At 44.4% G+C, this 22094-nt stretch overlaps 3 protein-coding genes across 3 annotated transcripts; 2 read left to right on the top strand and 1 right to left on the bottom strand.

The window, feature by feature from the left end:
* Positions 1-11002: 11002 nt before the first annotated feature.
* On the top strand, positions 11003-14156 carry si:ch73-352p4.8 (cystine/glutamate transporter). The gene is made up of 12 exons (XM_067254159.1): positions 11003-11244; positions 11535-11661; positions 11802-11917; positions 11995-12120; positions 12240-12339; positions 12435-12479; positions 12560-12683; positions 12895-12998; positions 13117-13213; positions 13336-13485; positions 13685-13862; positions 14075-14156. The coding sequence occupies exons 1-12, from the start codon at positions 11010-11012 to the stop codon at positions 14137-14139; spliced, it is 1467 nt and encodes a 488-aa protein (XP_067110260.1). The 5' UTR covers positions 11003-11009; the 3' UTR covers positions 14140-14156.
* Positions 14157-14407: 251 nt separating this feature from the next.
* On the bottom strand, positions 14408-19254 carry foxm1 (forkhead box M1). Its single transcript, XM_067254158.1, has 8 exons — positions 18798-19254; positions 18518-18666; positions 17970-18170; positions 17694-17822; positions 17429-17488; positions 17016-17064; positions 16726-16892; positions 14408-16637 (listed from the first exon to the last, which is right to left on the bottom strand). The coding sequence occupies exons 1-8, from the start codon at positions 19252-19254 to the stop codon at positions 15813-15815; spliced, it is 2037 nt and encodes a 678-aa protein (XP_067110259.1). The 3' UTR covers positions 14408-15812.
* Positions 19255-20173: 919 nt separating this feature from the next.
* rhno1 (RAD9-HUS1-RAD1 interacting nuclear orphan 1) lies at positions 20174-21902 on the top strand. Its single transcript, XM_067254701.1, has 3 exons — positions 20174-20300; positions 20538-20734; positions 20877-21902. The coding sequence occupies exons 2-3, from the start codon at positions 20558-20560 to the stop codon at positions 21630-21632; spliced, it is 933 nt and encodes a 310-aa protein (XP_067110802.1). The 5' UTR covers positions 20174-20300; positions 20538-20557; the 3' UTR covers positions 21633-21902.
* The last annotated feature ends 192 nt before the right edge of the window (positions 21903-22094 follow it).

Here is a 22094-nt window from a genome sequence, read left to right as displayed (position 1 = left end):
AATTCACATCATCTTCCTACCCTCAATCTGGAAAATAAATCACCAAGGGCTACAGTGACGATTTACAATCCCTAATTGCAGCTTTAATGATGAAATCCACAGAACAATACTGACTGGCTTACTTTTTGATGCCTCCATGCTTCTAGAGCTGGGGGAGTCAGGGGTCTTCCAGGTTGATGGGCTAGTGTCAGGGGACACTGATGAAAGGGACCATGATGCATTGTCAGACGCTGATCAATCCTGAGTTAATCATGGCAGGTCCTGCTCTATCGACCTGCTGTGACACCAGCTTCCCCCTCCTTCACGTGGGTTTACACCACTGGCATGCTTCTCTGCTGTTCTCCAACTCATGTGTGACTGATCACTTAGATTCGAAAACACAGTTATGGATAAAACGAGTATAAGCAGAATTTCTTAATCACACTTTGTATTGATCAACACCACAGTGCCACAGACAATGGAAGAAAATCTCTGAAAATCGAGAATTTTCTCCTCTTATGATTTGTTACATGGAAAGCAGCAAGCTAGATTACTGAGCACAAAATTCAGCCTTGCGCATGCTCTCACCTTTTCTAAGAAAGGAAAGATTGGCTCATTTTCCACTACTGGCAAAACAACTATAGGCAGGTTCTAAGGGCTGTGGTGGTTATCCTCAATGTTAATAACCTTAGGGTGAATTTCAGCCCTGTAGGTATGTTAGCAATATGTCCACAGGGCTTGTTGATACCAATTGCTCTCAGGATGTGGAATACTTCCAGAAGGACCATGTTAAGTAGATAAGAAAGAGTGCTCCATAGACAAGTTGCTAAATCAAACCCTCAATGCTATTCAAAGCAGTGAGCACCATAATCAGATTCGACACTACTTTCCCATGTATTTCTACAGAAGCTTGTCCAAGCCAAAGTGTTTGTGTGTGAGAACTTCATAAGCATTGTCAGGCTGTACAATATGGGTGAAAGCTTGTCTAAAATCTAGCTCACGTGCTTCTTGTTTTCCAAAGGTGTTGTTTAGAGAGAAGATTAGAGTCCAGATTTCCATTTTCCCTCTATGCTTTACTGCTCCATGAATCATTCATGGCTACTTCCTGGCTGGAATTCCTTCAGTGGAAAGCCCTGAGGTGAATGAAAGCAGGTTATCCAATGAAAACTCTGTCAGCTACACCTCTGTGCTGATTAACAATCCATAGTCTCATAGGCTGCACCATGATGAGTCGTGTCATTTTTTATCCATTTGTTACTTTGATAATTGTATCCTTTTAGAGACTTTTTGTTAATTTCACTGATGACCTCCATGTTAAGTGCATCAAGGATGAAACTAGAAGAGTGCTCCTGAGAGCTATCTTAGATTATAATTTTTTAAAGGACTGGTTGTTCGAATTTAAGGTCAACCTGTACAGTACTATATTGACTTGCCACCACAGGAGTTCAAGCTGGTTGTATATAAATACTGTGTTTCGTGAATGTTCCTGAAGTAAAAAATGCAAGAAGTAAGAGATGCATGAAATATCTAACACAATGAAAGGTCTTTCACATACCAAACAGGATTTGTGTGAAACCAAGTTATCTCTGTGTTTTGGCATTCTGTGCACAAGGCTCTGGATAGGATAACTGTCTATGTGCATTCAGAGCAATGATTAGAGGCTTAAACCTAATCTGGTCTTTCAAGGAAACTTGGAGGAGAGCCAGTAAAGAAAGGCATTGAATTTAAAATGGACTAACTGACTGACTGGAAACTCCAATGGGAAACAATAATTCGGATCTCAGCCAACTGAGATCTCAGTTTCCTTCATCCTGTGGGCTGTAGTTGCAGCAATCTCACCTAACACCAAGGAAAGAGCCAAACAGGTAATGAGGTGATCTTAACCTTACTGTAGGAACTCGGTACCTTCATGTCAGAACTTAGTACCCATGTTAGGAATATACTTTGTCATGTCTTTCAGGCAGTAATGTCATGTCATTACGACAGTCCCTTCCCCTACATGGCAGTATTGATTATGTACCCTCCTGCTCTTGCTTCCATATCCACCATCCCAGATTTACCTCTCCTCCACATGTCAGTGATGAACAGGAAGTGTAAGGAAGCGTCCATCAAACCCACGACAGAGCAGATAAAGATGGAGCCTAACTCATGGCATATTGATCGGGGGCCAGAGGGGCCCCAGGGACTGCATGACAGCTTGTCACCGTGGGGTTGCACACCATGAGACACGGGGTTAATATTTTGTTGCTGTGTTCAACTGCAGGCTGCTTTAGAGATGGGTTGATACAGGGTAAAATCTGAGCTAAATATGGTACAAAACACGTTATATAACAAGTTGTTCTTAGGCTGAGTAACATCATTACCTCATTGTGTGGTTTGGAGTGGGCTCTGTAGTACAGACAGAATGCAACTGGTCTGGCTCTACATTCTCATCCTAGACTGTAGAGTTAGCTTTTCGTGACCTCTGCTCTGCAATTTGTTTCTACTTTGCAAATTTGAAATGAATCAGTTTCTTATGTGGAAAAAAGGGGTGCTGGCACTATATTCCGTAAGCTTCACTTGAAATGTTAATGTTCCGAGGATCTTCCAAACCGAGACAGCACATGGGGTCAGAGTGAGTAAGTGGAGTTTAATCCGTTTGGTCTGAAGGGAAGGCAGAGAGGAAGGGGATGGGAAAACTCATCATAAAACCAGAGTTAGGAATGATCTGTGTGTCTCAGGGGATTCGTTCCTTAATCAATGGCATCAATCTTTTAACGTGTGAGAGGACCTTTGAACGTGTTAAAAACCGTTGGACCACCGGTACTGGAAAATCACCGAAAAGATTTGACCGAGAACTTCCTTTAATTTGCCGGTTTAAAAGTAGAAGGATTCAAAGAAGCTTTTATACACACACACACACACACACATTTGCTGACGTCCACTCTCCCACTCAAACTCCCACACGTGCCCACTCTCTTCCAGCAAGGCACAATGGAAATAGTCGACGTTCTTGCCCTTGTTTTACTTCAAGACAACCGATCCGTGTGTCCTTTCACAAAGGAGAAGTTTAGATTTCACAAAGAAAACAATTTGAGGATAAAAAAAGTTTTGCAGCGATGAACCATTTGCCATGTAACTTACATATCAATCACTTCATGGTTGGGATTAGTGAAACGGTACTGAAAAACCATTTGTTCAACAAATGATGATCTGAAACAGATAAACACAACCTCTACAGGTGAACACCTCCCACTGGTAATTTGCAAGTATATTGTCATATATTTTTCATTTTTTTAAGGGGTAGTTTCTCTGTCTGTCTGTCTGTCTGTCTGTCACACACACACACACATACACGAGCGTGCACACACACACGAGCGTGCATACACACACACACACGAGTGTGCACACACACACACTTAGCACCAAGATGGAACCTGAAGCTATATCATGGGGACAAGTGAGAAGCGTGGGAGACAATGCATGAGGCAGGGAACACAACAGTCAGCAACTTCACTTCAACCACCTTCTCTCTGATTGAACATCTTCCCAAACACATGCGCACACACACATACACAAAGACACAGGAACACACAAACACACACACACTGTACACACAAGTATTGTACTTTTTAAATGGTCAGCGTTGACATTAATTTAAATATTACATTGGTACATACATATATATTCCTATTCATCCACTACAATATCTTATCTTTGCCCTTGACACACTATGGTCATTCCATGTCCAGCTCTGAGATCTGGAAGATTCAGAATGAAGCATTCTAAAATGGCACACTTTTGCTAGCTCATTCGATGCTATATTGGTCACACACACATGCAGGCACACACACACACACACAAACACACCCAGACCCACACACACATGCAGGCACACACACACACACACACACACACAAACACACCCAGACCCACACACACGTGAACACACACTAGCTTGTCCTTTACATCAGTCTGCCTAAAGATCCACTGGGCAGGGAGGCGGCGTCTCCTAGCAACTGGTGCTCAGCCTAAACAGCCAGCAGGCCCAGAGTTTAACAGAGATGAGAAGCACTCTGGCACAGCTCTGTGGCGGGGTGGATAAATGGACAGTAAGTGGTTGGAGCTTAGTATTTAATTGTTTCAGGAAAACATAGTTTAAAATGGATGAAGTGAAACGCCACAAGGAGCTGAATTATACAATACGTAAAGCAACGCTGTGAGTGGAAGGTGTGTTTGTCACGTCTACAGCTGGGATGGAGTCTTACATTACATTTAGTCATTTATTTTTATTTTTATTTTTATTTTTATTTTATTTATTTATTTAGTCTTGATTTCGTTTTTCCGATTGTTTGTAACGGCACAACACACTGATTGGAAGAACTTTCTTGATCTCAACAACACAAATTCTGTGACCTAACACATGAGTCTAAACAGTGTTTAGACTTTAGAAGATCTAAACACTCCTTTGAGGTAATAAAACAACACAATCAATCAGCCATCAAGTCTCTATCAGCTCTGTATCTCAAAATCAATCTCTCTCACTTCCTCCTGCCCTAATCTATCAAACTTCATAGATCCAGCTTGCTTGTTTCTTTAGTTGTAGCCCTTAACACCAGGGGCATATATTTTGGGGACAAGTATAGCTCAGTGATGGAGCAGTTGGCTGCAGATCAAGGTTACAGGTTCAAATCGCCTGTGTGCCTCTTTGGGGAAAAAAATTCAAAACACACGTTCTTGTGTTTTCTATGCACATTAAAATGTGGAAGGCCCCTAAGTGTTTACCCTTGGGGAACACTCAAATACACAGGAAGTGGTGAAATGATTAGGATTCTCAGCAAGTCTCAGAAACTCTCCTCAATTTACCGTCCACCTCTCCATCCTTTCTTCCTGGCATCATCTCCAGTCAGAGTACTCAGGAAGGACAATGCTGTAGTGTGCTCCAAAGTGTATCCGCGGAGTTGTTTTAGAAGGAGCTTGCTCTGGCATGCAGATGAACAAGAGACAGGGGGAAATGAGATTAGTTGCTGCTTATAACATTTCAAAGGATGCTCTTTTGGGGGTTGAATCCAGTCTGAGGTGTTAGAGAGAGGAAAGGGGCATCAATCTCATTGGGATTCTGGACTGCAGAGCACAACTCTCTCTAGAGTTTTTCGGGGCTTTTATCCAGGTTGAAATAACTTCCATGTCCTTCAGCCGTCCATTCAGCTGGGCCTAAATGAACTCTCCTCTCCCCACAGTGCCTCTCTCAGGACTTGTTTTGGTCTGTGATTTACCTGTGACAATACAAGTCTTCGGCACACAACAAACGCAGACGGCTGCCATGTGATTCACTTCCTCCAGGCTGGAAGGCGGCCCGGTTGGGTGATTCTGAGAGGAGTCATAGCGATGAGATAGGTATGCCCCCGTCGAAATGAAAGGAGTTAGAATACTGTCCGACATCCATCTGCTTAGTAACAACACTTAAACAATACTCCTTCAAAAGGGAAGGACAGAAATGACAATGTACATATGTCATCCTGGGTATACACTGTGTCTGTGGGGCTGACTGGGCTGTATCATAAACAGACAAAACAAAGTTTAGCAAACATACAGTGCACTGCCATTGTAAAAATGTACACTTGTAGTTTCCAGGTGATGGTATGCCCCATCCTGTATGATGTCTTTCATCCACAGTGCAGTCCCACATTTCCTGTAGGCCCACTACTTTCTGAGTGTTTATACAACATGGAGACAGACTTCAAGCATTGCATGCGTGCAATTAGGAAAACAAACATTGTCAAATTGTAAGTGTCATGCATCAGGCATCCTCTCTCTGCCTGTGTTAGATGTGCCCAGTTAGCCATCGCGTCATGTTGGCAGCCAGTGGCCCCTGTCGGTAGACGGAGAGCAGGGAAGGCCTCCAGGCGTGCCCCCTCTGCCCTCCCCTCCCTCCGTCTGCCCTCCTCATGCCTCCTCCCTCATTGAAACCCTGCCAGCACAGGCACCCAGCTGGTGGTTTGGCACCTGTCCCTTCCCACGCCCCACAGAACAGAACTTGGGATGATCATTTAAGCTTACGGGCAAAAAGAGAAGTTTGTGTGTATGTATGTGTGTGTGTGTGTGTGTGTAGGAGGAGGATTGTGTGTGTGTGTCGGTGTGTGTGTGGTGTGTGTGTGTGTGTGTGTGTGTGTGTGTGTGTGTGTGTGTGTGTGTGTGTGTGTGTGTGTGTGTGTGTGTATGGTGGTTGCTCCGGGGGACAGGGAGATCACACCAGGCACCCAGACTTCTCTGTCTTGTTCTGATATAACTGTCCACGTGTAACTAACCAGAGACTATGAAGATACAGGAACAGGACACTCCTCAAGGGAAACATGGCTTGTCATGTGTTGAGACTAAAACCACCTCATGTTAAATGCCTAGAGGTATCCACACTGGGTTTGAAACATGAACACTTACATTTCTCTATTGGGTTAATTTGCTACTTTACAATTCTGCCTTCATCTTAGCTTTGTTCAGAGCACCTGGAAGCAATTAGGGGAAAAAATCATAACAATCAGCCAACTTCTGAAACATTTACCTCTCTGGGTAAACTTACATAGAAATTCTTAGACATTCTGCTAAGAAATAGAACGTGTGATTCACACTTTGTAAACATGTCAGGAACATGCATACACATTTACACTCTCTTGAGGTTAATTATATTATAATGTATTACAACACATTGACTGTAAATCGAGTCTCATCGCATTTCACATTCAAATGGAATGAAAAGACGATCACAAATGTTGACATAAATTATGTGTTGCTACTAAATGGCTCATTATGTCAATGGTGATTACTCTATCTAATTTGATGGGTTGAAATTGACAGTTATTGCAAATAAATAGCAATCGCAATGGTAACCAAGGGATCCACTGGTTCCTCGAGCTAGAATCTGTCATTACAATTGTTTGCTTCCTGTAATTAATAACTCTTGAATGTGAATTAGGTTCCACAAGCCACATAATGTGTTGAGGTAAAATAGAGGCGACTGAATGGTGGTCGTAATGAAGTTACATATTCTAAAGAGCCACTGAGAAACATGACACTATCATTAAAAATAAGGATGTTATTTATCCCGAGCTAAAGGCTACACATTCTTGATCATTCTTGATAATCTAAAATAATAATCGAGTGGATCTGTTTTTCTGAAACTCATTCATGTACAGTACATAGCGACAACACATAATTAACAACCCCACTAAAAGTGTGGTGTGATTCTGTACGTTGAATGAATGCCCAATGAATCAAGCCAAGCTTCATTTGTTCACAAAGATCTAGATGGATGTAGACATGAACAAACTATATGACTGCTGCAATCTGAAAAAAATCAGCAATTACTCACTGCATCAATAACACACAAACAACACCACTCCCTTGACGTCCCATGACAGCCACAAACAATTTATTTAAAACAAACAAAGGAGGCGCATGCTATCAGATAAATATTGAAAAACATGAATTATTAATTGTGTTTAGTACTTACAATGTACATAAAATCTATGTGGGCTCAAACTCAATTTCCCCAGGGTTGAACTTTGCAGTGTCATTTCTAAGCCAGTCCCATTCAGATTTTCATTGATTAAGGCATCTGCTTGTTTGTGTAGTGGTGGAAGCAGAGACAAATTGTCCTAGCTTTCCAGGGTCAGGAATTTGACATTCACTTGACAAATCTAGTGGTTTAGCTGCTCTCACAAGGATTCAAGTATTGTTTTATGCAATAATCTGCTTGTTTGAGTACATTAAAATATTTGCCAGGTTCTCTTCTTTGTACACATTGTTCATGACATGATTAACTAGACTGGAGACAGGACAAACGAGCATTGTTTTGGAACAGGAGCTGCGCCTGTTTGCAGGAACATTTGTTGTTTGTTTACTAAATTTCTCTGAAAACCCTTCACAGTATTTAACACCTGAACACAACTGAGCACAAGATAAACTACCTCCGACATACAGTAGGACTACATATTACTTCAACTAGAAGGGAGAACGCTGACATGTACAGTCCAATTCAGTATATTTTTCTCATCTGTGTGGCCTTTTACATTTGGCACAAACACAACGTTTTACTGGGCCTCACTGTTGACACTCTGAAAAGGCAACCCATCTTTACATCCCAAAACTGCCCAGCACCACCTGCTTTTGTGTGTGTGTGTGTGTGTGTGTGACTTTGTGCATTTGTGTGGATGATTGTGAGAGGGAACGAGAAGTGTTACAGCAGAGAAACCAGTGTGTGTGTGTGTGTGTGTGTGTGTGTGTGTGTTTGTGTGTGTGTGTCTGTATTGCTTGTTAAAATCCTCACATCAGAGAAAGATGTCCGGGGACTTAATTACCTACCACACAGGCCCTTATCTGCTGTAATAGGGCCCTAATTGGTGGAGACAAAACACTGACACTACCATGGGCACGAGGACCTCAGCTGGGAGCTACGGACAAGGACAGTATGATGATTTATGTATTTTCTTCTTTCTCTTTTTTATCCTTCTGACAAGCGTAGATTCTGACAGCTACCGTGGAGGGTGGAGGGGTCCAGCCACACTGTGTTGGTTGTCTCACTTCGAAATGTTTACTTTGAAGAGAGAGGGAAACCCTGCTTCTGTCTCCACGCTCGAGGGCTTTGGTCCACGCTCATCCTTTTATGGAAAAGAAAAGGAAAGAGAGATATTCAGAGAGAGACAGAGAGGGAGGGGTGACAAAGAGAGAGATGGGTAGAGAGAAGCAGAGAGAGAGGGAGAGATGAAGTGAGAGCGAGAGAGGAGAGAGAGAGAGAGAGAGAGAGAGAGAGAGAGGGAGGGAGGGAGGGAGGGAGGGAGGGAGGGAGGGAGGGAGGGAGGGAGGGAGGGAGGGAGGGAGGGAGGGAGGGAGGGAGGGAGGGAGGGAGGGAGGGAGGGAGAGATGACGTAACCCTTTCCCGGGGCTCTGCTGCTTCTGTTCACTAGAGTTGTTATTCTTGTCCACAGAACCTCCATGGGTAGTTAGGAAGAGGCTGAGCAGAGACAGATCCTCCCCAGGGATGAGGGGATGCCTGGGGAGAGAGTGAGTGGTAAGGGGGAAGGGTTGGCCTCCACTTGACTGTGCAGGGTTCCAAGGAGGTTGTGTAAAACAGCGGGGGTACAGTTCACATCTCTGAGAGGAGGGGGGGGAGTAACTAAAATGGCACTGAATCGATTTTATTGTATGTAAGAATTGCACTGGGATTCCCAATTCCACTGCTTCACATGGAACTTCCAGGATGTAGGAAATCTGTTTGATTTTACCCACAACAACTTTACTTGATCCTTACTTTTTCCTGCATTGCATCATATACAAAGCAGTCCCCAGACACGAGTATGTGCAAAGTTTAGCTGATTACAGAAAAGCTTGCCATCTACTGGAGAAGAACTAAGCTGGTGATTTATACTGTAGCGCCATCAGCTGGCCACCACTGTAACAACAGGCCAGTTTTCACCACTGCTTTGTGGTGGGACTGAAGACAGACAAACCCAATTGAGAATCTAGAATACTGGAATTATTGAAGATTCTAAATCATCTCTCAAGGAGGTTGTACACTGGGCATGAATGTTTTAAAGGTTTATTTAACTATCTTAATGTAACTGGGAGGGTAAAAGTCGGCCAAGTGTAACATTTTTCATTCAGATGATTGCAAGCTATCAAAATATGTGACCTTGTGTGCGCAGGTATCAAAAAATGTTACCTATTGTGCCCAGGTCTAGCTGATAAGCCACCAAATATATTTTTTTCAAGTATTGTGTGTGAATGTGTTCTTATGCTCTGGATTGAGGAATTTGCTCATTTTCCATGGAATTGTCACCAGAAAATCTCATCACCTCTACAACTTAATTCTACAACCTTGGGGTGTTGTAGACATGAAGGACCCTCAAGAATGACTAAACATGTCAAATGAAAATACAAAGCCTCTGTTCAAAGCCGTCGTGTTGCCTGCTGTGTGAAGGAATGTTAACTAGATGGTGACTGAAATAGACAGACACAGTTTGCCATGCACAAAGAGAGACGGCAAGTACATACACATTCTAACAGTTTCCCGCCAACTCTGTCACTTTTGATAAAACACTGAGTTTTCTTTTTTGCTGTGGCTGGGAAAAGTTCCCACAAAGGTTATACTTCAAGACCCCTGGTCAGTCAACAAGACTGTGTGAGGGCAGAGAGAAATAGTTCAGTACTGGCACTAGTTACTGTTAAGTCCACCCATGTCACATTTATCAACTTATTTCATCCCTATCTTACAGTTGGCCTTTAGTCTAATAAATGAATCAGCCTTAGGTGTGTGTTAAACTGATGTATTATAGATAACTTAGATCATTTTTTTTTTTAGGACAGCACATTTCGAAATGTTCTTGAAGGCCACCTCTCATCATTACAGCTGCCTCAACAAGACACAGCAACCCTCAACTCATGCTACATTCTTTGTATCAAGCTGTGCAGACACACACCACACACACACAACAGATACAGACACACTGCACACACATTTAGCACAATACAGTATACACACAGCACAATACAGCACAGCAAAGCTGTGACCCTAAACTGCCTTAATTAGTTGTGTTTTCGAAGCTCGGAAGACTGTTGGCTTTGTTTTCTGCTTGTGCAGGATAGTTAAGTTGCCGTGGTTACTGTGGCGTTTTGTTAGAGCCAATGGGGAGATCAGAACAAGCCAGTTAGCTCAGAGAAGAGGGCCCTCTGAAGGGGAAGGGGTACAATGATCCAGACACTCTCTTTCTCTCTCACCACTCTATGTAGCTGGTCAGACTTTTACATGAGGAGTCAACAGAATTGGTTGAAGGACTTTCAAAGCTTAGGAACATAAGGGAATGCGTACTATATGTATTAAGGAAGGTGGATACTTCTTGGAACTACATGTTTGAAGCTGAGAAGTCGTCAGTGGAATTCCAACTTTTCCTGCTGTGAAACATATTTCTACAGGTCACGTCATCCAGTGCCTGGATCTTCCTGGTGTCGGTCTACGATCTGAGAGAGAGGTGTGTTTCCATCCACTCACCGTCTGAGAGATGGATGGATCCGCGGTGACAGGAAACGGGGATGAGGCGAACGTGAAGGAGAAGAAAGCGGAGGAGGTGGTGCACCTGAGGAGAACGATCGGCCTGCTTCCTGCCGTGTCCTTCATCATTGGTACAGTGGTCGGCAGTGGCATCTTCATCGCACCCAAAGGAGTCCTGATGAACAGTGGCAGTGTGGGGTTGTCCCTCCTGGTCTGGGGACTGTGTGGGGTCCTCTCCACATTCGGTAAGAACAACACCTCATTGGTCAGTTAAGAACAACACCTCATTGGTCAGTTATGAACAACACCTCAGTTGGTCCGTTTTCACTGTTTCCCTGCATGGTAGAATCATTCACAAGCCAGGCTGGGGAAAGAGAGTTGACGTTTTACTGGGAGCAGGCATGAAACTCTACAAAGAACACATTGGCTTATAAGGGGAAGCACAATCCCAAGAACAGCACATGTCATATGGGATCCATAAGCATACAGTGTGTGTTCAATTAAATGCAAAATATAGAAACATTCTTTGTCTGAGGTGCCCTGTGCTATGCTGAGCTGGGGACTACTTTCACCAAGTCGGGGGGCCACTACACCTACCTCCTGGAGACCTTGGGGCCCTTACCCGCCTTCCTTCGACTCTGGGCAGAGTTCCTGTTCATCAGGTCAGTCAGAAGCAACAGAGCTTCCTGATGTGAACTTTTAGACGGCTTTCTTAAAGGCATTGTTAGTGCTCCACAGGTCTCTTGGCATTGCGTCTCACTGTGTGGTACCCTGATCACCTGTGTGTGTGCCGGCGTGCCAGGCCCGCGGTGGCATCCTACGTGTCTCTGGCGTTCGGGCGCTACGTGGTGGAGCCCTTCTTCGCCCCCTGTGCCGCTCCGACAGCGCTGATCCAGCTGGTCAGCATCCTCGGAGTCAGTGAGTGGCTTTTCTTGTTCTGCTGGTGTTTTGGACTTTCCTTGAGGGATTTATCGGGCTTCCCTGTGTCCCTGTAGCGTTTGTGGTGGCAGTAAACTGCTGGAGCGTGACCTTGGCCACTCGAACACAGGTCACATTGACCTTCGTCAAGATGTTTGCCCTGGTCCTCATCATCGTCCCTGGAATCATAGCATTAGGGAGAGGTACATTCATGTAGTCTTGAAGTTCAGACTTAAAACCGGTAGCAAAGGCCGGTAGCAAATAAATAGTTCTTGATAGCGATGGTTATCAGATTATATTTCTCTTCTCCTCCTCGCTCCAGGTCAGACTGAAAACTTCCAGAATGGCTTTGAGGTTGACACGATAACCCTGGATAAGCTTCCATTGGCTTTCTATTCAGGGCTCTATGCCTATGGTGGCTGGTATGCAAAACACCTGTACATCTCGGGACATTGCTGTCTATTACGAACTGCACAGTTAGTTTAAGCTTGCTTTCTGTTTCTGTCTACCTCCGCAGGTTCTATTTGAATTTTGTCACAGAAGAGGTCATTAACCCGAATAAGTATGTATCAAATAAATTATCACTTCACCATGCTTTATCACGAGAATCAGATGGTCATTGTTTGCTCGCTGTCACCTCAGAAACATCCCTTTGGCCATCATCTGCTCCATGGTGACAGTGACGGTGTGCTACGTGCTGGTGAACGTGGCCTACTACACCATGATGACTGCAGATGAGCTGCTGGTGTCTGAAGCAGTGGCGGTGGTCAGTGCAGTAGCCCGAACACACGTCAATCACAACAAGCCCAGTCACGGTCTTTGAGCGATCGTAGTGTGTCACCAGTCATGGTCTGTGAGCGGTCATGGGCTATGACCAGTTACGGTCGGTGACCAGTCATGGTTGGTCACTAATCATGGTTGGTGACCAGTCAGGGCCTGCGACCTTAACAACCGTATCTGTGTTCTTCTCCCCGTAGACATTTGCCAACCGTGCTCTCCAGGGCATGGCCTCTGTGGTGCCTGTGCTTGTGGCTGTGTCCTGCCTAGGAGCGCTCAATGGTGGCTTCTTTGGAGCACCCAGGTAAGGGAGCATACTTCCAGTACTGTAATTACAGCTACAACATCCGGTGCCTAAATGAAACAGATGACATTTCTGGTTGTCTGTCTCCCTGACTGCCCATTGTCTGCCTAAACCCCAGGATGCTGTTTGTTGGGGCCAGAGAAGGCCACTGGCCTGTACTGTTCTCTATGATCCACATCCGTAGACAGACACCACTACCTGCCGTGTTGCTGCTGGTACGGTACTTTCCGACTGTTGATGTCACTAATCGACCCAGTGCAATTAGTCCCATTGGCTTTTGTGACCCTAGGTGACAGGACTGAGATTGTTGTGTTGTCCCCATCCTCTTTTGACACAGTACCCCTTGGTTATCGTGATGGTGGCCAGAGGAGAGATCTTCCAGCTCATCAACTTTGCCTCCTTCTCCCGTTGGTTCTTCATCGCCTTGGCAACCATGGGAATGCTCATCCATCGCTACCGCTTCCCACACCACCCAAGACCCTTTAAGGTTGCTATGGCGACAGCTAATGTCCGCTTTCCTTGACGTCAGTCCTTTGAGGTTGAAATGTCCTCCTAAATTCATAATTGTATATACCGTAATTGTAGAAATATTATCCAGACTCTTCTCTAACAGACGCTAAAGCGATTGCATGTTCAGATGAACACATATTGAAACGTTTTCCTATTCCTCTGCATGTTTCCTCTAGGTGCCCCTGGTCATTGCAGTGACCTTCACTGTGGTGTGCTTCTTCATCGTGGGGCTGTCCCTGTACTCAGACCCCTGGAACACAGGGTGCAGCTGTGCCCTCACCCTGTCAGGGGTCCCTGTCTACTACCTGACCATCCACAGCTCACGTCTACCCCCAAGACTGAGGCGCACCTACAGTGAGTCACCAAGCACTTCTCCATCACCAGTCATGTTTACAGTACTTTATCCCTAAAATACCACTTTATGATTTTTACTCTGAAAAACTATTGAACTATCTGAGCTTACCGCTGTGAGACCACATCTTCATTTGAATTGAACTTCATTTTATCCAACACTGAGGTGAGAGCGTTGTGTGGTAACAAGGCTTGTGCTTGTCTATTCTGTGTAGACTACTGCAGCAAACAGCTCCAGATCCTACTAGAGGTGGCTCAGCAGGAGGTGAAGACCTACTGAACATCCTGACCCCACCTCCCTTCACACACACAGCCTGCTGCTCCTATCCCATATTCAAGTCATATTCAAGTACTAGGACCCATAACAAACTCGCTGTTCAACTACGATAAAAGGAACAATAAACAAATACAGCAACTTACCCCCCCCCCCCCCCCCAAGTACAGTAACTGGCTCATGTTTCGAAATTGAGTAAATGTGTCTTTCAATGCATGCAAAGAAACTGATTCATCGGATTTATGTAATACCAGCTAGTGAAAGTTCTTTAAGTTGCACCTCCTCAAATCTTGTCAACACAATAAGCAGAGACAAACCATCTTCTTGTAATTTATATCAGATCATTCAAATTGCATTGACATAAAAAGGTAATAGAACAGGTTTGCTTTGCTACAATATGATCTGATATGGTATGAACCTTTTCTAGACCTTTCCAAATGGTGAACTCGTAATAGAATACAATTTAATGACAGACAGAATGTAAAAAGGATTGAAGTTGACCAAAGTTGACATTTGTACTTTTTCTGTAATTTGTCATGTTCTGATAACTACAGTGATTAAAAAGGGCAGTTTTGAAAACAGAAAACCCAGAAGACCTTCTGAACAATATTCCCAAGAGCAGCACTTTTCAAACTTTCAGAACAATCACCCAAAAACAAAGAAACTAGCTTTAAAAAGGTCCAAGACGAGAAATGCAAGTTGAGCATTAACATTTGCTCCATTTGACATTATCTGACACAACTGTCAAAAACTGTGTTTATTGCTAAGTTTACAAAAGTCTTGTGGCGTGTTATTTTACACCCAAAATCAGACATGCCTGAACACCTTTACAGAACTACCAGAAAGTACAGAAGCTGTAAAGCTATTGATCACCCTTGAGCTCCTTAAGCATTTTATTTATCATTTCCCATACAAGTATACTGCACCTCATCAAACACTTTCAATGTCAAAAAATCTAATTTACTCCTTCCTATGTACCACTACACATGAAAAGACAGTTCAACCACCTCTAGCAGGCCACTCTAATATGCTTAGATCATTTGTTACAAAACATGGCCACTGATTAGGCATAAATACAAACGGTCTTGTCATACCAATAATGTCTAATGTCTACAAAAGTGCACTGAAGTTGTTGACATACTGACAAATTAGAAAATTGTGTGAATCAATAACACTAGGAAGATACTTATTTGGACAAAGTTGGTGTTGGTTACTTATTGCTTTCCAATTCTTTGTAACTTCCCTACCGTCTGCAGATCTAAACCTAAATCCACTTTCAAGTGATTCATTTAAATGGATACTATTCATAAGCAGAGGAATTCAGGAACCCCATTCTAGCATGGTATTGTAAGCTCTTACTGGGTGACTGGATAATCCATTTAATCCATTGACATTTTCAAGAGCTAAAAACTTTACAAATGTGCAAACCAAACATACATATTATATATACACATCTCTATTTTCTACATGTTCCATCACAACTAGGCTGCAGTGAAATATATTTAACATACATGTAGCTTGGGTTTAAAAGAAGGACACAGAGAGGAAAAGCTGGCAGTTAGTGTCAAAGGCAACCAAAGACAATGGGAAAATGGGAAGACGATATGTGAGCAGCTTGAATAAGGACTTGGGACTATGCAGCCTGCTTTCATCACCCAACGGGACAGCTGTGAAAATGATCAGAGAGGAGGTTCCTTGAGTTCAGGGATGAGCTGGGACCAGCTGATGTTCCCCATCCCCAGGTCATCATCCTCCAGGCCAGAAAAGCTGATGTCCACCAAGATCTTGCTCAGGCTATCGTTCATCGTGTCCAGGACCAGACCCTCTGTCAGGGAGTGGTTAGCCAGGGGTGTTCCCCCCACCTGGAGCTCTCTGGAGCAGCCCTGGAGCCGCTGGGGGGAGTAGGAGGGACCCCCCGCCATCGAGGAGGAGCGGGCTGACGTCAGCAGCTCGCGGGGGGAGTTGAAGAGGGGCAGCTCCTTGAAGGGTGTGCTGCTGAAACTGAAGGGCGTGAAGTCGTGGTGCTGCGGGGTGAGGCTCGGCCCCCCGGGTGTGCGGATGGGGCTGAAGTCCAGCACGCCACGGCTCTCCTTCCCCAGAGGGGTCACCTTCCAGGGCTCTGGCAGCACAGGGGGCTTGCTGGGGGTGGAGGAGGCTGGGTGGCTGCTTTTGATGGGGGTCTTGAAGGAGTACTGCCTGAAGGGGCTGTCCGGGTCAGGCCGTTGGTCCTGCTCGGCATCGCGGGTGTCCTGGAAGGTAGAGGCCGAGGCGTCGGAGGCCAAGCCCGAGTCAAAGAAGGTGCTGTTTGGGAAGAACAGAACAGGCTCCTCGATGGAGGGGAGGACCAGGCGTTGCTTGCGCCGTGAGCTACTGGTTTCTCGTCTGGCAGCGGCTGGCTGGATGCTCCTGGGGGTCTCTTTATTCAGGGGTACACACACCTGCTCCTCCTTCACCTCCTCAAGAGTGGAGCAAAACATGATTGTGGGAGTCTCGCTGTGTGTAACCTGTCAAATATATCAAACATGTATAGGGTTATACGGTGTAGACACACACACGTACTGTTCGGAAACACAAACACGCTTTCTCTCTTACCTTGGGAGCAATACGGACCCTCTTTCCCCCCAAGGACCTGCATTTCTGTGGGGGGGCCGGCATGGAGAGCTGGGTACTGGAGGACAGGTAGAGGGAGGGGGTGATGGGCAGCTGGATGGGGACCAGGTAGGAGTCAGTCCGAGGGAGAAGGGGTTTCATCCTCCTCTCTGAGCGGGTTGAGCACAGGAAGAGAAAAGGTTATGTCCTTTTCTACATTCCAGAAATGTTGCAATCTTCCAGCTGTTTTGCCCCCCTCCTTCCCGTTATGCACAAATCCCCATTCCACTCACCAGAGGCACCGGCTGTTTTCTTGATTTCAGGACCCAATCTCTTCTGCTGCTGCCAAGACAAAAAGGAAGAATCATGAACTTCCCGTCCTTAATTTGTTCTCAAAGGCCCCTTTCTCTTCACAGGCAGCATGGGATAGCCAAGCATAAGCTAGCCTGAGTAACAGTGCATGTTACTGCTGGCTATATACTGTCGCATACTGACTCAATAGATGGTCAAGCTTGGGGAAGTGTCTGCCTGCCTCTTTTTCTGTCTGCATCTCACATCATCTGCTCCTGAAACAAAACTGCTACTCCAGATAGAAAAGACTAGATTGGGTTGGGGGGGGGGGGGGGGGTCTCCCGTCTGACTGTCCTGTCCTCCCTGGCTCTGCAAGGCTGTTCCAGAAGGAAACTAAAAGGTAAAACCATCTTACTTGTTGGTCAAAGACCTGCATGGCCTGAGAGGAGAGGGAGGCGGCAGAGTCACCATCAGGCTGGGTGGCAGAATGGGGATGAGAGAAAGATGGAAGCGGAACAGTTAATAACAAGCAGTTAACGTTATAGCTACGAAAGAAAAAAAGTCAGGATTCACAGTCAAACACGACTCAAGTACAGATACACTTGCTCAGAGAGACTTTGTAGAGTTGTGATTTGTGTTGTGCTATGCCATGTGTTAACATCTCCTGCCCCCATGCCTACTTTGTAGACCTGGTCCAGAGTCAGACATCGGTTGGCCTCTGGTCGGATGGTCCAGTAGGACACCTTGCCATCTTGTGTTGTTTCACGGATGAACATGTCATGGAGGGAGAGGTTGTGGCGAATGGAATTCTGGTACAAAAGTAAAAGAGGCTTTAAAAGGATGACAATCTCATGCCAACAAACTGCTTTGTTTTCTAATATTGCATCTAGATCTGATTTCCTCAACAAACTAAACTATATATATATATAATTTATAGTGAAATCATTTGAATTTACCTTCCAGCCTGGCTTGGCCACAAATCTAAAGAAGGGGAAGTGGTCTTCGATCCAGGTGTAGATCTCTTTCAGGGTCATCCTTCTATTCCTTTTACTGTTGATGGCAAACTGGATCATGGCCATGTAGGAGTAGGGAGGTCTTTCTGAAAGGGGATCCTTCACGACAACACTCTCTGTCTCTACTTGTCTGCTCTGTGGCTGCTGTAGAACAAAACAAAAAAAACACCTCAACAACCTCCTTAAATATACACTTGACAGAATCTAGGTAAATGTATATGTTTTTGTTTAATAGCCGCCTGCTATTTTGTTCATTTGCTTCTCTGTAGAGCTAAACAACTGCAGCAAGTTAAATGGTTTCAAGGATGTTTGTAGTAGAATATTACACTTAAGTGCCATACATAACGGGCTGTCAAGACAAACAGGACAATGTTGGCAGTACACCCTGGAATGTGTGTGGCAAACAACAAAAACATCTGGGAAGCATATTTAAGGACAGGCTGTTGACATGTTCCCAGTGACAGACACTACAGTGACGAACAGCAACACACCTGGACGATTTGAGCACAGGCATCCTGGTTCTCCTTATCAGCCGGCTTCTTGGCTGAATCAGGGCCAAGACCATCTGTACTCATTCTGCCCAGCCATTGGATGTTAGTCAGGCTGTCATCAAGCGGACTGCAATCAAGGTCCTTGTTTACTGAAATATAGGAAAAGGTAAATATCAAGCACAAATTGGCGATTTGACACTGAGCTGATTCCAATACCTGTATTTGCATAGGACATGGAGGAGTCGAATTGAATAAAGATCCAAAAACTTTTTTTACATACATGGTTTAATTGTAGTCAAAGGCTTAGTATCCAGAAGGGAGTCAATGGCTGCTTCTTCCTCTGTCCGTGTGTCAAGAAGACCCAAACTAGTCCTGGTAGTGCACAACCCACCATCCAAGTTAGCTTGACAGAACGACTCTGGCCCATCATCTAGACTGCCACTCAGTAGAATGAACTTATTTGGTCCATGAGAGCCACACTCCTTCCCTTTAGCAGTGAGTGCTCTGATGACACCCTGAAGGTCCGCAGTTTTGGGAATGACGACAACTTGGGTGTCAGACATCGTAGGATGGTCCATGATGCGGATGCCATCAGGAAAGCACTGACCACCTGAAGGCTGGGACGGTTCCTTGTGTTTAAGTCCATCAGGTCCATCATGTGAGGGCAAAGGATTATTTTGCTGGAAAGGCAGCTTCCTCCTTTTTAGGATCAAGGGTCTTCTTGGGCTCTCTCTCATTCTGCTCGAATCACAGACACTGGCCCTTTGAGCTACAGAAATGGCAGTTAGGTGGTAAACGTATCGTAACCAGATAGCAAAGACGGAGTAAAAAAAAAATGGGTTAGTTGGCTAGCTACATAGCTGAATTGGCGCTGTACCAGTTTACAGAGATGATAACTATATAGCTAGCTATCGACCTTGGCAACAAAAGCTAACGTTGGCTATTTTGTAGCTAGTGTAGCTAGGCTAGCTACTTTTAAAGTGGATGAGCTACAGTAGCTGGAAATATCCGCCTTTCAAAAGTCAGCTTGGTTCTGATGCATTGTCTTCTAGAACACGTTGCCGTTGGTCAGCTAGTTCTCGAAGACACAAAAAAACATTCTAAAATAGCCAATAAAGCAACGTTATCTCTGATTGACTGCAGTATGTTGCTTGTTGTTAGCTTGGTTAGCCGGACTTCTAACATGGCTAGCAGCTTTGCTAGATAGCTAGTGCTACATTTGTTAACTGACTATCATGAAAATGAACGTACGAGTCAAACCTTCATATTAAGATGATGAAACTGTTGACCAACCTAGCTAGTACTTTTTGTTTGTTGGATATCTGCTCCATGCACGTCATGAAATGTTGATACAATCTGATAATAATATGAGATTTAAGTGTTATCGCTAGTTGAGAAAGTGAAAAGCATATCGTCTCTCTTTATGAAGGTGATTTTGAATTTTGGCGCAGTACGAGTAATTCCGGTCACGTGGTTTTCCATGACCCATGAAGGTCCACCCGTTTTATAAACCACATCAGCCTGAATGGGTGGAGGTTTTCCCTTTGAGCCAATAGACTCGCTTAAAATGAAGAATCCCGCCTAAGAGAGACATTACAACTCACAAAACAATTACTTTTAGCCGGGTTGGGCAATGGGCATACTCAATTTGGAGCTAATCTCTCGGAGATCACTATAACTCGGAAAACACAATTTCGTAAACCTAAAGGACTATTAACAAGTAGCCTGCCTGTCACACTGTTATGTTCATTTATTTATTCAAGTACGCTGTCTTTATATCAAGGTATGTCGGTTATTTGAACAAATGCAAGCTAGCAAGCCAATACACTTTCTCTAATCTCTTGCTTGCCAGCAAACAGATTGATCAAATTCCACTTGTTTTTGTCCCTGGCCGTGGACACTAGTCTGTGTGATCATGATGGACACTGCTTAAGCACCGACGACAAGCTAGTATGCATCAAGATGTGTGTTAATCGATGTGTACAATTCTCGTTTAACAATTTTGTCTGGATCTCTACAGGTCGAAAGCAATGACATCCAATGCCCCGACCCCGTAAATCACGAAAAAAGTCATTGTTGAAGTCGCCCCTGTTATTTTTGGAGCCACCACTTGATGGAGCCAGATACTATGATGTACCTCAAATCCAGGCAGCACTCAATCCCAAATCGTTTGCGTCAGAGGAGGAACGACAGAGCAACACGGCACTTACTTCTTGGGTAATTTTTTCTATGATGGAAGTCATGTTAAAAAAACTGGAAATCAACTAACATTATACATAAAGTCTTTACAGTTCCAGACTCCAGTTATGCGGTTTCTTGTCTCTCAGTATCTTGTCTGCTTATTTTCATACTTTTTCAGGTGAGCCCACAGTTTGACCAAGTGCAGATTTCTGCAGTCCCACCAAGGCGAGGGAGGAAGGCCAAACCAGCAACAAGTATGCTGGACAGGAGTAGTCAATTGTCTAGGAAATCTAGCGTTTGCAAGTTCCCTTCCTTGTCCTTCGAAAATAAGACTACATCCCAGGATCACCAACAAAAGCATGCACCTGGAAATAAGAAAAAAAACCCAGAGACTGCCGTTGAGGGCAGAGTGGTTCAACAGACCTCACGACAAGTCCAAAAGTCACTTCCGGACACTGAGACACCTGAATGTCGACCCTTTCTTAGGAAAAGGACCACTAAGGGGTCAAGTTTGTCTAGATACATGACACATGGAATTGCATCTACCTCCTGTAGAGGCTTAGAGGACCAAAGAAATCCAGCTGATCACATTACTGCTAAGCAAAAAAACAACCCCTCATGTGCTTCTATGACTCCTGGATCAGAAAACAGACACACCCCCAGTATGAGCAATGTTTTCACTCCACCTGATATAGAGACTCCAGAATTACACCAAGGAGGCCACAGTGGTCCCTCCACCGCCTTTCTGGATCTCCTAATACACCCATCCCAGCCAGCAACTCCTCTGCACAGACAGACCCTTGAGACTTTGGTGGGAGACACCCCAGAGAGGGACTATGGAGTGAAGGTGACATGGAGGAGGAGGCAAGGACTAATGAAGCTGCTGAAGGAGCGAGGTAAACTTTCCACCTCAGAAACTCTAATTAGTATCTAAAGTGGAAGCATTAAACATTTTCAACTTGTCAGTGTTGTTGTGTTATGGTTGATGGGCTAGTAATAATGATGCATGATGAATGAACTGTCATTAAATAAATGGTTAATTAGAAGGGGAGTGCTGCTTTCTGCATATACCACCTATAGACCTACCGTGCTTAAAAAAAATACTATTTTACTATTCTATTTTCTTTATTTTTTCTAAACTTTTTGTGGAGGTAGTCCACTGACCAAAGGAAACAGATTGGTTTGCAATAAAAGTAAATACATGTGTGTGTGTGTTATGAATCATTGTAAATCGTGTTGATACTTATTTATTTGTCTACAATGTTATAAAATAATTTTAGATAAGTGTACCGCAGCCCGACAATGTTAGCCAATCACCCTTCCCCTAAGTAACTCGATGTCCAATGGCATAGTCCGTTGTAAACGAGTGAGGTAACCAAGGCACAGGAACAATTAT

Source organism: Osmerus mordax, chromosome 17, assembly GCF_038355195.1.
Source record: "Osmerus mordax isolate fOsmMor3 chromosome 17, fOsmMor3.pri, whole genome shotgun sequence".
NCBI lineage: Eukaryota > Metazoa > Chordata > Actinopteri > Osmeriformes > Osmeridae > Osmerus > Osmerus mordax.
Note: the sequence above shows the minus strand (reverse complement) of the source record. Positions and strands in the feature narration are given on the sequence as shown.